This window comes from Carassius auratus, unplaced genomic scaffold, assembly GCF_003368295.1.
Source record: "Carassius auratus strain Wakin unplaced genomic scaffold, ASM336829v1 scaf_tig00001591, whole genome shotgun sequence".
In the NCBI taxonomy this organism is placed as follows: Eukaryota; Metazoa; Chordata; class Actinopteri; order Cypriniformes; family Cyprinidae; genus Carassius; species Carassius auratus.
In genome coordinates this window covers 966450-983063 of record NW_020523372.1, presented here as the reverse complement: position 1 = coordinate 983063, position 16614 = coordinate 966450, and the positions used below count along the sequence as shown (strand labels likewise).

General features: G+C 37.7%; 1 protein-coding gene across 3 annotated transcripts in view; it reads right to left on the bottom strand.

Moving 5' to 3' along the window:
- LOC113069376 (adenomatous polyposis coli protein 2-like) overlaps positions 1-16394 on the bottom strand; it is a 34109-nt gene extending 17715 nt beyond the window's left edge. Inside the window, exons 1-5 of one of the 3 annotated variants that reach the window (XM_026242430.1) lie at positions 16286-16368; positions 13336-13409; positions 5869-6027; positions 2248-2338; positions 235-496 (exon numbers count right to left, since the gene is read on the bottom strand). In XM_026242430.1, the coding sequence (XP_026098215.1) occupies positions 235-496; positions 2248-2338; positions 5869-6012 (497 nt within the window). In that variant the 5' untranslated portion in view covers positions 6013-6027; positions 13336-13409; positions 16286-16368. Of the gene's footprint in view, positions 1-234; positions 497-2247; positions 2339-5868; positions 6028-11236; positions 11322-13335; positions 13410-16285 lie in introns of those variants that run through there. The other 2 variants (XM_026242429.1, XM_026242431.1) reach the window with 2 other exon arrangements.
- Between the last annotated feature and the right edge of the window lie 220 nt (positions 16395-16614).

Below are 16614 nucleotides of genomic sequence, written 5' to 3'. Positions count from 1 at the left end.
GTAAGTTATATGAATTTGAATTTTCCAGCTAAACTGCAGTCCAGCTCTTTAAAATGAGAGTGCCAATTTCCTGTTAAACCACCTACGTTTGACTAGCAATAGCAAGTAATTTTGGTTCATGGATGTGACCTACACTAAACGCCACAGGTTATTAAAGTGGACAAACCCTCTAAAGGAAATAACACTTCCCTTAAAAAACGAGATGATTAAAGTGTTTGGATGTAATGATCTTACCTCTCTTTACAGAGATCCTCTAAGTGCTGGGCAGTGACACGGCCTTCTCCAGTCTGATGAGGGTTCCCAGGGTGCACAGCTGTGCCCTCTCCAGATGCAGATGAGGACTGGCGGGACGGTGGACAGGCGGGACTCCTGGCCCTGCCGAGGCTCAGTCTCTCCTCCCCTTCTCCTATCTGGCTAGTCATCATCTCTGGAAACACACGCAGGTTGTGAGGCTGGTACTTGAGCTCGTAGTAGTTGGTCAAGTCCATATGCAGCTCTAGAAAAACAAGAAAAGTCAAAGATTTTATTATTATTGTTTTTATTATTTTATTATTTTTTATAGATTCTTTAAGTAATTAAGATGTGTGCAATCAGTTAAGAAACATTTATTTTGCTTTAGTGCTTGCATATTTAATAGTATCCTAGTTTACATATTTACTAGCTATAGTCTTCTGCATTCAAGAATTAGAGCTGGGTTGACAGTATTGATTTATTTATTTGAATCATTCTTCATTTTGATTATCCAATATAAAAAAAAATCTTAAATCCCAGGACTGATCTTCAATACTATGCTGTTTTCTTCCGATGCTTGAACATAATTCAGCAAACTATCCAGTACTCACAATAAGCTTTGTGCTTCCTTACTTTCAAATTCTAGCAATTTTCTAGTCAGCAATGCGAACAATAGTTTAAACAGAAGCACAAAGCTGACGTGAAGCGATCAACTATTTCCCTTTATTACTAGTTATAGCACAAAATAAATATCAGAAGGTCTTTTGAAAGAAACAGTATGACTTAATGAAATGTATTATTATATATTATTATATCAAGTCTCATATAATAACTCAGTCACAGTTTTAACTGTGAAAAATGCCTTTAAAACGGCTTGTAAACAATGTCACATAATGTTACATTTACCTTTTACCATTCAAAATATGAATATAACATATGAACAATAATATATATTTATTACATTTTCACTTAACCTTCATTTATTCATGTCTTCCTCATTTAATGTATGTTAAATATTAAAAGAGTGTAAAACGTTGTACACGTGTAATGTAAAATTGCTATAAAATGCCTAATATGTACTTTAGTTTAAATGTTTGTATACAACATTTTTGCTTTCTTGATTATTATATATTAAATTAAATAACAATGTAATTTAATAATTCCGATATAACCTTTAATATAATAGTAATGTAGCAACCGACAGGGTTCCCTGTATAGTTTATAGTTTTCCTTAAAAAATGTTTACACGTACTGTTCCTGATATACAGTTTATCCAAATGATATTGAATCATACCAAGAACTTGTGAATTGATCGAATTGAATCATGAAATCTTTGTCAATAGCCAAGCTAACCGAGAACCATGAAAAGAACTGAATGTCCTTAAAATGATTTAGTTTCAGGATGTTTAAAAGTGAATGAGAGTCAGTTGTCTGTTTCCTTCGCAGCATGTCGCTCTGATGTGTGTTATAGAGTTGCCAGGACACTGATTGATGGAAAGATGTGTGCACCCTCACGGACCAAAGAGTACGTCAACAATAACATGGCTTTTATTTTAGCTAACAGAAGAAAATTCACATTCACTTAGATGCTGTGACACGTCCTCAATACAGTGTGGAGTGTTCAGTGTTAAACTGAAAGAGTTTTGCAAAATATCTCATGACTGTTGTGCAGTTTTGATCTGCAATCACAGGAGACCCAAAGAAGCATTAACCAGTTAAATCCACTGCGTGCGACAAAGACATGTAACCTTCGGTGATTTGTTTTAACAGACTGTTTAACTTCATAATAAATTTGACTGAATACTATGAAAAATATTAAAGCAGTCTGGGTTAATTTTAGCATCTGTATAATTCTGTGATATTTCTATGGTATTTATTCATACTTTTTTTTTGGAACATCCTTGTTCATTTATCAAAAACATTGTTAAATAAAGAGTAAGAAATGAATATATTAAAGTAAAGATAAATGCAAAGAGAATGACAATGTGGATAAAGGGAATAGATTTCCTGCAGTACCTTTGAGCTGGTCCAGCACATCAGTTCTGCCTGAAGAGGCAAGAGTCCCGGCCTCCTGCTCCAGTTTACTCTGCAGCTGCCTCAGAACCTCCTATTACAGCACAAAACACACACACACACACACACACACACACTAATAAATAAGCAGCCGACAGTCTTTTGTTTGCCAGTGGAGTCCAGTTGTGGAAAAAAATCGAACTCTTGTATTTCAAAGTAAAAAGATAAATTGAGGGGAGAACTGACTGCGAGAGTGAACAGATTTGGCAGGGTTTACACCACAGTGGAATCATGGGATATTGAATATGACCCATGTATCACCTATAATCTCATGAAAGCATTTTCTGAATCAAGTTCAATCAATGATTTTGTGTAGCGAATGGCTTACAAGCATTTCCACTGCATAAATAAATGAACCCTTAGAGTACCAGCTGAATTTTTTAAATGGATAGGAAAAAGTTAGTCTTTCAAATGTATAATGCTCACCAAGGCAAAAACTTGACAAAAACTACAGTGAAAACAGTAATATACTGAAATATTACATCACATATTTATTGTCATTTAATATTTTATAGTAATTTTTAAATATTAACATACTTTTAAAATGCCATTTATTTTTGTGATGTTACAGCCGCCATTACACCAAGCGTTCAGTGTCACATGGTTATTCAGATACGCTGATTTGGTGCTTAATTTCCTACTATCGCAGTTGAAAATGGTAGTTTTAATCTGAAATAGAAATGCTGAATTTTAGCTTGCAAATTTTCTTGAATTAGAATTGTTTATTACATAGAAACATTATAAATGTCTTCAAGGGTCACTTTTGATCCTTGACATATAAAAGTATTAATTGATTTAAAAAAAAAGAAAAAGTAAATGCACTGACCCCAAACTTTTTAATGGCAGTGTAAATACAATGCACATTTGTAGAGTTTTTATATATGAATGTTGCAACACTTAACATTTGAAATGAATAGCTATCTCTAAGTCAAACAATAATCGACAGAACAAAGCTACTGTTTCCTAATGAGCTCTTCAGGGGTTTTATTCCCTATAGAATTAATTTCTCCAAGCAGTTAAACTGATAAAAACAAAAATGAATCTGCTTCTTCTTTCAACCTACCTATACACACAGCCTTTTAAGTGTATTTCCTCATCTGATGAAATTCAGTACCATCTTCAGTGAATTCATGTTGTGTGTCAGTTGGATTTCATGCACAAAATCACTTGATATGAACAGGAAAAAGACACTCCCATTTTACTGGAACACGAAAACTGAACTGACATCAATCTCATGTAACACATCAAACATTCTGCAATTTAAGCCTTGGAGTCAATAATAAAATGAGCTCCATGATCTAATGGTTGCCTTCTCTGGTCAGCTGAGAGCTGTAATGGGCAACAGTGATTTAAAAAGTGCTCAGCTTAGAGATGCTGGACATTCATCATTAGAGTCTGCAGACATTTTGTTGAAAGTGGGTCACAGCAGAGACAAATGCATGCAGACTCACTCCTCAGCACACAGACCTACCCTTCACACCGCTCAACCAACAGTAATATATACAATATTTATGTATTTCATACATATTAGAATTGTAGAAAATATCAAAATGATTACACATTCCTAACAGACAATATTCCAAATTAATGAATGCGTTTTGATGTTTAGAATGTTTTTTCTAAAATAAATAAATAAAATGCAATTGTTCGAAAACATATGAAAATTCTCAATGTCTCAAACTCAAAGCATTCTAGACACAGTCCAAAAAAGACACTTTATTGAAACTAAGCCTTACCACACAAAGGCAATGTTTATTCAGAAACAAGCTAATCTAGTTGATTAAATTATGTAATAAATTAATATATATAATATTTTATTGTCCAAAATAATATAATATAATATAATATAATATAATATAATATAATATAATATAATATAATATAAGCGCAAACTGTTTCTGGCATAGTTATAAACTCAATCTAAATACATTATATATATATATATATATATATATATATATATATATATATATATATATATATATATATATATATATATATATTATTTTTTTTCTATCCCAGTTTTATTTAAAAAGACAACTAAATCAAGCTACTTGTATGCTGCAAACTATGTTGTTCAACAATTTGGGTAATTTTTGGGGGTATTTCTTTTGGGTAATTCAACAAGTCAACTTGTCAGGTGTTACGCTTAACTAATAAGCCATTTACTAGAGAACTGACCAGTTTCATCAAACAATAAAAATTTAAGAAGTGCAGAGAAAATAGCAAACCTGCTTGTAAACTTTTTAAAATGGCTTGATTATTAGTTGTGCAATTTTGCTATGAAATGGTTTCACCTTAAAGGTTCCCTGAAGTGCTTTGAAACATGCAGAATTATTCTATGTGGTGACATAATTTCAACTCAGAAAGGAAGAGAGGGTGGGAAATATCATGCAACCCCGCCCCCTTTAAAAAAAAAAAAAATTAAATATATTTTTATAACGGGCCAGAGCCGTTGAACTCGGTAAAGTAGCATTTTACAGCAGCAGTCTAATAGATTACCCCTTAGATTCAATATGGAACTCTTAGCAGAAACAAAATAGTGATCATAAACATGCTGAGGTTGTAGTTGAAAAAGTTTTTAATAACAGCAGACTTTCACACATGATCCACTCCATATGATCAGGTCTCTGGCCTGGACCCAAAGTCCGGATCAGACTGTGTGCGCTGCTGCAGTTCACGTGAACCAACGTGAAACCAGACCTAATTTGCACCAATCGAAAATCTGAATCATTCCCTATCGCCTACATTGTGCCCTAGGGGCCATTCACTGTACAGGAAATACTACACTGTGAACAAGTGACTGATCTCAGCTGGTGTTTTAGCGTCTATAGTATAGTCGGTTGCATTTTATTTTACAGTACGTGTACTAACATGTACTTATAGTGTACTTACAGTGTATTTATCTAAGAAAGTTCTGGTAACACAAGGTAACTACATGGGCTAGGGTTAGGTTTAGGGGTAGGTTCAGGGTTAGTACCTAGTTATTACATAGTTATTGTGATTACTATAATAAGTACATAGTATGTACATGGGTACAGGACTGTAAAATAAAGTGCTACCGTATAGTCTATAGTGTAAGAAGCGGGCGCTTCGTATTCTAGAGAGCATTTGATTGGTCAGAAGATTTGATGAGAAGATGAAGTAAGATGTGACGTCAAAAAAATAAATAAACATTGAGCCATTTTGGCTGAAGTGATGAACTGTAAGCTTTGAAAGCTTATATCTTCTACATGCAAATTTTGTCACTGTTTTTGAGCACACTGCCTTATAGATATCCTTAAGACTAACATATTGATACTAACACACAAAGAAAACTTTAATTTTGATTTCATGTTAACTTTAAGGTCTACATCATTCTCAAATATTATCCTGACCTTGCTGACATTGCAACCTTACCCATGACAGCTTCGGTTTTATGCTCCGTTATGTAATTTTAGAAGCATATACAACACATTCAAGCAAAATCAAAGATCTAAGAACATGTTCATAATTGGGTGGACCAGGCTTGAGTAGACAAGGCTGTCCTTTTAATAAATTTTTTATAATCTGAGCTTCACTCACCTTCATGTCAGAGGTTTCATTCTCCAGCTTGGACAGGTGGTGTGAGTTGTCCTTAAGCTCACGGCGCAGGTGAGAGTTCTCCTTACGGAGATCCTCCACCTGCCGCAACAGCTGGTCATAGGAGGCTGTTGGGTATGACATCATCACTCGATAGGATCCCTGAGAAGATCAAAGGGCAGGGGTCAGGCAATATAATAACGTCCCTAGGTTCATTATGAATTCAGTCTATACAGCGTGCAGTCAGCAGTACATTCTTGGAGAACCACACTGAAAAAAATGGGTGTAGGAAATGTAAATTCTTCCCATTACTATTCTACACTACTTATTGCAAATAGTGACAATTATCTGCACCTCAGTATTGTAGTACATTGTAAAACAGTATGCAATATTAACTTATTCAGTGTAAATTTTAATTTTAATTCAAATTAATAAATGGACAACGGTTTGTGCCTTTTGCAGTGTTGACTATCAGAATCACACGGTGGTTGGTGGAATTAGTGTAAATAGCTTCAGCCAACAAGGTGGGCAATTTGCACTTAGTATAAATAGACCCTCTATTTTATTAATTCCATTTATGTTTTTGTTAATACAGCACAAAGCACTAGTCAACTAAATGAATGTAACATGACAAATATGAATGCACTTTTGGATGCTGAATGCAAGGGAAATGTCCCCATTTTTTAAAATGCTTATAAATCATACAGAATTGTTTTTTTTGTTTTTTGAGAAAGTAAAAATTCACAAGGTTTCCTGTGAGGGTTAGGGTTAGGGGTAGGGTTGGTGTAGGGCCATAGAATATACAGTTTTTACAGTATAAAAACCATTACGCCTATGGGATATCCCCACTTTTCACAAAAACAAACATGTTTGAGTGTGTGTGTGTGTGTGTGTGTGTGTGTGTATTAGCAGTTCTTCTAATCAGCCTGATCAAGACAGTCTAACAGACTAAATCTAGGACCAACATCTGGTAGTCCAGCTAAAGAACCATGTCAGACAGATTGGACCAGTAAGGGCCAGATAACAACCCAAATATGGGCAAACAATGTCTGGGTTGTTGTCAGGGCTCTTGACCTCTCAGGAATATTTCATACTGCAGGCAGCAAATGTCACAAAGGTGAATTAATGAGCTGTCAAATTTAGTTTAGGCCTATTTCATATTTCATCAGTGTTCACACTTAACAGGCCTGAATGTACTTCATGTGGGGCTTCAGGTCAAATTGGCCACTGTTAAAGAGAAAACTCATACAAGGCCTAAAAGACAAAGTGGGCATGCAGGGCAGTGCAACAAAACAACTCTCTAAACCAAGAGGAGATCTAACTACACTCCACACTCCTTATAAGGACATCTTATAAGGAGGTTCTCCTAGAGCCCACCACTCACAGATGATGTCCTAGCGGAGCTCTGGGGAGCGGAGGCCTCGACAACTCTCTGTAGCAAGTGGAGACCTGACAACACTTGCAGAAACGGTCAAGCTGCTATGAGGATCAACTCGATCCGAGCAAGATACAAACATGCATGCATCGCGGTCAAATCCCACACCACGCACAGATAAGTGGTCCTCCATAATGGAGAAAGCACACTTTTCCTAACGTTCAGTCTTAACTCCGGCTCTTACATATGAGTGAGAATGACATCTAGATGCTGAACCACTGTCTGCTCCGATTGAGACGGCAGCCCTATTGCGTCAGAACGCCCACCACACATCAGTTTATGGGTGGAGAGTGATGAAGCCAATCAGCGGATATGGGGATTGTTAGGAGCCCATGGTGGTCAGAGGCCAATGGGCGAATTTGGCCTGGGATTTTTACTGACCACAGAGAGTCAGGACCTCTGTTTAACGTCTCATCCAAAGAACGATGCCTGTTGACAGTATGGTGTCCACATCGCTACACTGGGGCGCTAGGACCCACACAGACCACAGGATGAGCACCCCCTGCTGGCCTCACTAGCACCTCGTCCAGCAGCAACCTAGTTTTCCCAGCAGGTCTCCCATCCAGGTCCTGACCAGGCTCAGCCCTGCTGGGCTTCAGTGGGCAACTCATCTTGGGCTCCAGGGTGATATGGCTGGCAGAAGAATCCAGTATTGGTAAGCTTCGCCCCCAAAGTAAACCTCAGGAGCTTCCCGTGTTGAGGAAGGATGGTAAGCATGCATTTTCAGATCCATCATGCAAACCAGTCCTCGGGACCTGATCTGAGACATGACCTGATCTAAATGAGGATACAATCACCCCTGCAGAGAATTAAGCCTGCAGGAACTCCAGAACTGAACCGACCGGGCAGTGAACTGGTTCGAGCTGGCGATCTCCTCACCAAGAAGTGAAAAGTCACCTCTCCAGGGTGTACACCCATCCTTCTTTGGAACAATGAAACACCGGCTCACTGCACGAGGCGGCAAAACCTTGATGGCCTTCTTCCTCAGAAGAGTGTTTAATTCTTGTTCCCTTACCAGAGCTGGCAGTTTGCAGGACCCATATTGAGACATCTGGCAGAAGTCTCCACGCTGCCAGAAAGTCTACTAAGGGAATCAGTCTCTTGAAACTGAGCTCTGGTGTACTTAGAGTGGCTATGTTGGTGCCTTGAAGCAGAGAACCGACAGGGGACGGATCTCTCTAGAGATGCTCGGAGGTAGCAAGCCTCCCAGAACTGCTACGTTTCCAGGTAGAAGCTTAACTAAGCACTGTGCCCTGATGCACCAAAGGCAAAACAGAACTTCTCAAAGCCAGACTGAGGAGAGATGGGCACCAAATGATGAGGTGTAAACCATTCTTCCCCAGAGGGGCCTGCCCTCAGAAGTCCTGAGCCATGGGCATCAGGACTTTCTTTGGCCGAAGACTCCTCTGAAAATGACGGTTCTCAGACCCATCATTGTTATAGTATATAACAAAACAAAGTATTCTAAACCCTGAGTAAACAGAACCTGGGGTAACTCTTAAGTGTGTCCAACTTCATCTGTATGCAGACAGTATACTTGCATAAAGAGTATATACCATACAGCAAACTGCTTGATTACTTCTATTTTTGAAAAATGTAAACTATATTGTTTGTACTTGTGTATACTATAACACTGATTTTCTGTAAAACTGCATTGAAAAAACATTTTTTCACCTCAAAAAACAAATACAGCCTTTTTGTATACAAATAAATATGAAAACGCACATCCATGTCTGGAATACACAATGACAGCAAAGACTGCCTTTAAGCTTGTGGATAATCAAGTTCCAAAAAAAAAAAAATCATCACCAAGCCATCTGTCTGTATGAGCAGAGCCTCCTTGCGGTTGATATGACAGGTTTGCATTATTCACGGCTGTGTTAATTCTCCCTGTGACTGGTGCCAGCAGCTCCTCCAACCCTCTTTCACCATCCCCCACTATAGCCCAGATCAGGAAGAAGACATTAAACATTTTTCTACGCCACTTGCCTTCTTTGCTATCCCTCGCTTTCTGTCTGTTTTCCTATGCTCCCATCCTTCCAGTACTAACAGACATTCACATACCCTAAGCACTTTTTTTATCAGTTGTGGCCATGTTTGTAATTGAGATTTAGAGGAAGAAAACAGATTTCTGTATTTGTGCCTGTGAAATGCTGTCTTCAAAAAGAGCTGGGGAATGGGGAAGCTTCAACCTCAAACATTTTTACAGTGGAGTCTACAGCACCATTGCCATAATATAAACCCATTGATAATACCACTATAGATGACAGTTTAGCACAGCACAACATCGTAACTTATGAAGCAGCATGCCCATCATAACATAACATGCCCTAAAAAAGTTCAACACATCTTAACACAGTTGGTTGAACCATTGATGTTACATGGACTATTTGACATTTTCAACATGATGAGAACTTCTTGAACACAATCTACTATGTCCCTTCTGTCTTCTGATTCTTTATATTTGTTTACTAGTACAGGGCTTTTAGTATACTTTTATATATTTTAGTTTATATAAAAGAAACTTTCCCCTTCAGGTTATGGTTCAAATGTCTTTCTATTGCTGTTTTTTCTTTTTCAGGTATGAGGTCCAAATTTAACATTATATATTTCATACTATATAAGAAAACTGCTCCAAATGCTGAAAAATCAAACAAATAAATGCTTAGTTTAACATGCATAGCTTTACACAACCCTAAAACAGTCACATACAGTAATCAACACAGCTAAACACTGTGGATTTCTAAATAGCCCAAAATGTCCGGGATTCATCTCTTGCTTTCTACAGTTGCCATTCATTGTGTGCATTTTTGTATCAAAGCCCTGCATGGGACTGTTTTCTTCATCCCTCTCCCGCTGAATTTCTGACCATTACTGTCTGCTCCTGCAAACATTCTAATATTGAAAATAATTTTCGAGCATCAGGGAGCCGCTATGAATATGCCGAGAGTATTTAAATTACTGGAAGCAGCTGGTATTGGATGCAGGGTTGCCAAATCCACAAATTTTTGCATTGAATTGGGCTGATTTTAAACTGTTGTGGCGGGTTGATATTCTTTTTGATATTACTTTTTGAAAAAGAAAACTCTGGCATTTTCAGCTGCCAAAAAATGCTTTGGTGGACACACAGCCAAATGCTGCCCAGCACAGCTTAACACACCCTAACACAGGCCAATATATCCAATGTATTGTAACACGAGCCGATATAAGCTTAATATGCTGCTTATTTTAGGCATGTTTGGGTTTATCATCAAAGTTAAAAAGGTCACAGATTGTTTTTGAGCTTATTTTCAGAAAACAGTCACATTTTTGCACTGGCTGGTGCATAGTCCCCACTGCACAAGGACGTCTGACTGATTACTAACACCAATTGGCAATACCCTACCTACTGCGTTATGTTGAATGCAACTGCGAAGTTGCATTCAACATAACAATGCATAAATGTGCACATGAAAGAGAGATTTATTTAATGATTTAGATTAGGGTTGCCAGGTCAAACTAGCCCAGTCAAAACCTCATTCAGGGAGTTCCACCTTTGTTGAAATTGTGTTCCAAAGGTTTAAGGGGTTTCACATATATATAGGGGTTTTATATATATATTACACATTTATGCTCCCATAAATTAGAATAATGATTCAAGCACCTATTCCCCTCATGCACCTACCCACCCCCACACACACCCAGACAGCATAACACAATGTAACACACCTCATTAAAGCTGTTAACACAGCACAGAACAAAATACACCTTAGCACAGAATAAAACACTAACATCTTTCAGATTCATCATTTCTAATAAAATAAAAATTGTCTTGGATGATATCCTTGATGGACATGCCAGCACAAGGCATTCACTGCAATCAAGACAATTGTCTAAATTAAGTCTCTGTAATTCTGCTCTAATAGCCTTCCATTAGTCAAACAAAGATTTACTCACAAACAGACTGCTGCGTTCTCCAAACCAGACAGATTCCAGTCGCAGCCAGTGTTAAACTACGTTAGCAGAGCCGGCCAGACCCCAGGACATTCACTCAGACCTCTCTGGAGGACATTGTGCCTTTATACGCTCGGGTGAGCTCCATCTAAGGACAGGCTGGATTATGTAAAGATAACGCATAACCCCAAAATCAATCCTTTGAAATTCAGACTCACAGATCGATGAAGAAAACCAATTTGACAGGAACACAATGGCCAGAGCAATGGCTGATTTTGACACGATTGCTTTTAGATCATGAGGACACAGCTAACAGTGTATCTGACTGTACGTTTCAGCAGGATTTGGACAGCATGAATTAATCTGGACAGCACAGGACACCCTAAATTGAAAGCTGGTGCCTCTGAAAAGATATAAAACGAGATGGAGAGTGAGTTGAAGAATGGAGAGATGTTTGATGATGAAGCATGCGTGACGGTCTACAGGGATTTAAGCACAGCTGGTTCATCTTTTTCATCTGGCTAGTCTTGTTCCAGATCTAATAGGCTGAATGCACAATCAGTTGGGCACTATGCAGACACTTCAGATGTTTCTGCATTTTAATTGGCTCCTGGAGGTATTTCAATAACTGCTAAATTAACTAAGTCAGGAGGAGAGGAAATGAGAAGAGAGGAAATGGCGACTACTTTCTTTTTTTTTTAAATCTTTTGTGCTTTTTGTGCTCTGCTGTATGTGCTGCAGTGGATGCTGGGTAATCTACTCTAAGATCTATCCCTTGAGGAAAATAACTGGAAGAGTGTTAGTGAGCTGCCAATGCGGGGCAGCAGTTCTCGGCGGTTGCCATAGTAACAACCAATCCCTGGCCTCTTCAGCAGGGAATGCTCTAAAAATCGGAGCATCTGATTTTCCATTGTGACGAGACATAAAGTGAAACCCCAATGTACAGTTTGTCTCAGTGTATATGCGTTGATCCTCAGATCTACAACTGTATAACTCACCTCCCCTAGGCTACATGGGAAAGACATCCAATATCTCATTACATGATATATAGAGGACAGATACACACAAGCCCAGGGCAATACATTAATCAGCTATTGTGCAGCTGTTTGTTGTACAAGGTGACCCAGGTTTGAATGTTTTTATTTGTATTTTTTGAAAGAAACTGACTTTCGGAAATCCGAGAATTGCAAAATTTAATTTCATCCAAGTTCTTTTAATAATGGATAAGTGACTCAGAAAAAATTCTGCTACGACTGAGTGTTTGGAGGTTATGGAAATATTATAGATAGATAGATAGATAGATAGATAGATAGATAGATAGATAGATAGATAGATAGATAGATAGATAGATAGATAGATAGATAGATAGATAGATAGATAGATAGATCTTTGGATAAAGGCGTCTGCTAAATGCACAAATTTAATTTAATTTTAATTTTACATTTGAAGTGGATCAAAACCTTTCATCAAAGTTGTGATCCACTTCAAATGTTGAATACTGTAGTTCAAAGTTTAAACAGATTTCCTTTGTCCGGTCTGTGATGTTGTGTGAGTGACTCTGATGCACACGTGTGGCTGTGACCGTGTCCTAAAGTCCTCTATAACTCTGATATAACATCAGCCTGAGGCTCTTCAGTCATGCACATACCACAGCCGGAAAACATGCTAAGACTACAAATGATGCAAAGGTCAGCAAAGAACCTCACTAAACTAAGTCATTTATCAATCCACCAATATATAAAATAATATTATCCCTTTCATCTGTTTTTCACTGGTCTGATCTTTAATTGAATATAATATAATATGTTGTATTCTTTTTCATATTATATTATATTATATTATATTATATTATATTATATTATATTATATTATATTATATTATATTATATTATATTATATTATATATAAGACCAAAGAAAAACTAATTCGATGTAAGGGATAGCAATTAAATGTTATTAATTCAACCCCTTAATTTATTTCATTGAAGAAAGAAAAAAGAAATATTGTAACCAGACATGTGTTGAGCAGAGATTTTCTGATACAATGAACTAAAGTAGGCCACAAGCAGCGGAATGAGAACAAAGAAGATGGAGGATGCTTACCCTCCTCCCGCCTCCCTGACCATCTCACAACAACCATTCACTCCTAGACGTTCTGGTTACCAAGGAAACAGCACCTGCAAAGCAAGGGACCATGCCTGAGAATCCCGTACCTGAGCCAGCAGGTCATGTGTTTGTTAAGAGACTAGGTAAACCTGACTGTAGTGCTGTAATGTGGACTGTTTGTATAAAATGGTGGCTGCAAAATCAGGCAATTCACCCATCAGCCAAGAGGGGGATAGTGATTTCAACCAGTCAACTGAGTTGTGTGGCATTTCTCAGAGCTGATCCAGTGTGAGTGCTGTAAAGTAGCCTCCATGCCAAAAAGCCATCAGTCAACAATGTGTTTATAAGGTCACTGAATTATTCAGTGTAATATTAATGACTCATCACAATCAATTCTAATGGTCAGCAAAAATTAGGAGGACAAGAGAGGTGCAAGCAATGTGCAACCATACATTTTTCCAACCATTGCTAAATGTAAAAACCACAACACAGCAGTAACCTTCACCATATACTCTATCCCAGACAGCAACTTACTGTAGTGTTGGCCCAGATCCGGCCCACATCTGGCCCGTGTGAAACTCATGCGGGCCAGATGTGGGCTGGGTCTCTGCTGTCACTGGTTGCTGTCTGGAATATCGTCAGTTCCAACATCCCTAAAGACTGAAGAATGAAACTGAAGCTCTGAAAATGTGCAAGAACTGATCAATATTGTATTATGATCAGGCTTGAGTGAAACAAAAAAGTGCTACTGAAAAGTTTCAGCTTCACATGTCTTTCAACAAAAAACATATCTCTTGGGACATATTGGGACATCATACATATCATGTTTGCCAACACAGTCTCATGGTAATTCATAACTGTTTTATATTTTCGTACAACCTGCATACCCCCCATTGACATTTAGGATTAGGGATGGCTGAAAATCATATATAAATCACATTATACGAGTTCATACAAAATCACCACCTCGTAAAATAATTATTTTACTTCCTTAGCATATGGGAAAACAAATGACACATCAGCAGCCATCGGAACTTCTATTAAACATAGATAACATCAATAAAATAAGCTTTCCGAAATGATATATTCAATTCTGATTGACTGGCCTGGCAGGTATGCATTAAAAAACTGTTTAATGCACAGGTCGTTCCAAGTCAGTTAAATCACAAGTTCTAAATGAATGCTTTCACTGACGCACACACACACACACACACACACACACACACACACATATCACTTGCACACAGAGATCGCACCCAGAAACATTCAGGAGCACAGAAAATTTCGTTAACCATGCTTTACATCTTTTTAATAATAAAATAGCTTCAATAATAATGAAAATAACCATAATTTTTACCTTTTCAGTCAAAATTGGCACTGCAGACATCATTAACAGATTTAACTTGTCAATGCATTTGAATGACCACGGTATAAGCAGGATAATGCACGGCAAGCTGTACATTAAAGCATTTTAATGCACTCCTTGGAGACATTCAGCTTCACATTGGGTAGCTCTTTGCATCAACATCATGTATTAAAAACCATTTCATGCTCAGCTATCCATGAATTATTCATTGTGATCTTTATTTGAGAATAATGATCGCTATTTGAGACAAAAAAAATAAAAATCATGTTTCTCAGTTTATCCAGAATCGTGGAGCTCTAATACATACATAAACAAAACTGGCCTATATATGGTTTTTCTACAGATTAAACCTCATTCATTAAAATCTTTTCACCACCCAGGAAGCAAGCTCTTATGGTTTGTTCACAAAGCACAGCTTTCTTGTCTCTGAATAGCCAGCAAGGTTTTACTAGCAATGACATCACCCAGTGACTGTCACTTTCTATAATGCTCACATATCATTATGTAAGCAGTTTACTAAGTTGAGTCACCAAGCTGTGCAGGGCTGGTCCAGACATGGGTTTTCGTGGACAGTGACTCCTGGTCCCTGAAACAATTAATGCTGGCTGAACTCAGATTTATGTTTATTAACCACAGGTAGAAGTTGTGGCCTTAATTCAGCCCCAGTCAGCTCCATGTTTAGTCTCATTGGATCAGGTATTGTTGTGTTCTCTCTCTCTCTCTCTCTCTATCAGACACGGTATCTCTTAGAATATCATATATTGGTACAGATCAATCTGGATTATTTGTTTTATAGTTGAATATTATCTATCTATCTATCTATCTATCTATCTATCTATCTATCTATCTATCTATCTATCTATCTATCTATCTATCTATCTATCTATCTATCTAACCCTAAATCTATCTAAATAATAGTCTAACTGATGGTTATTGAGACAATTTAATTTCAGAATCTGTTTTAGGATGAACCAAGTTTCTAACAAAAGACTATTTACAACAATGTACTGACAAATCTAACGACATGTTATCAGCATCTCGAATAATCGTCACGTTTTCTTTGTGCTCATGCAAAATTAACGGTAATGGAGGCCGAAACACATTTGCAGAAAACTCCTTTCTTTGTTTGTATGCGCATCGAATGACTTCAAATGACTGCTAGGAAGCTTTCATCATATACTGAATAAGAAAATGACCCTTACCCTCGGGTTTCAAAATATTAAAACCCACGACTCGGATAGAGCAGATATACTTGCTGTTTTATTGTTGACCTTGCCGTGATATTTTAGCTGTGATATTCATTTTTAGACCCCTAAAACAACATATGTGTTACCCTCATGCAGATTAATCTTATTGGCACTCGTTAACGCGTGAGATTCGTGGGAAAACGCTTGTGGTAAACGGTCCTCTCTAGCGCCCTCATAAATATTCTCATCAGGACCTCACCACGTCTCACGGACACACAGCGTACACAACCGTCAGATTTAGCGCATAAATACCACGAACATGCATATGTTGTGATACACCTGTCACCCGTGGTTTAACATGTTCACTAGCAGACTGAATTGGTTGAAATCTTACCTCATGTTCAGCAGCGTTGGTGGTGTTTACTGGGCGTGGAGGCGCTGCTGTCTGTCTGTCTGTGTGGTGGTGATGATGATGATGATGATGCTCTGCACTCAGTGATGCTGCGCGCTCTGATGTCACGCCTCTCACTCTCTTCCTCCCACACACAGGCGCTTTTCTTCATTTCTCTCTTTTAATTTTAATCTCAAACTTAAATATTGGCAAGAAAAATAAGCAATTACTTCAACTTACAAACGTAGTTCTGTCGAGAAACGTGATTGCAGTATGATTTACTGTGAAAAGGAATCACACTGTCTTGTATTTTTTAATAATAAACAACATAA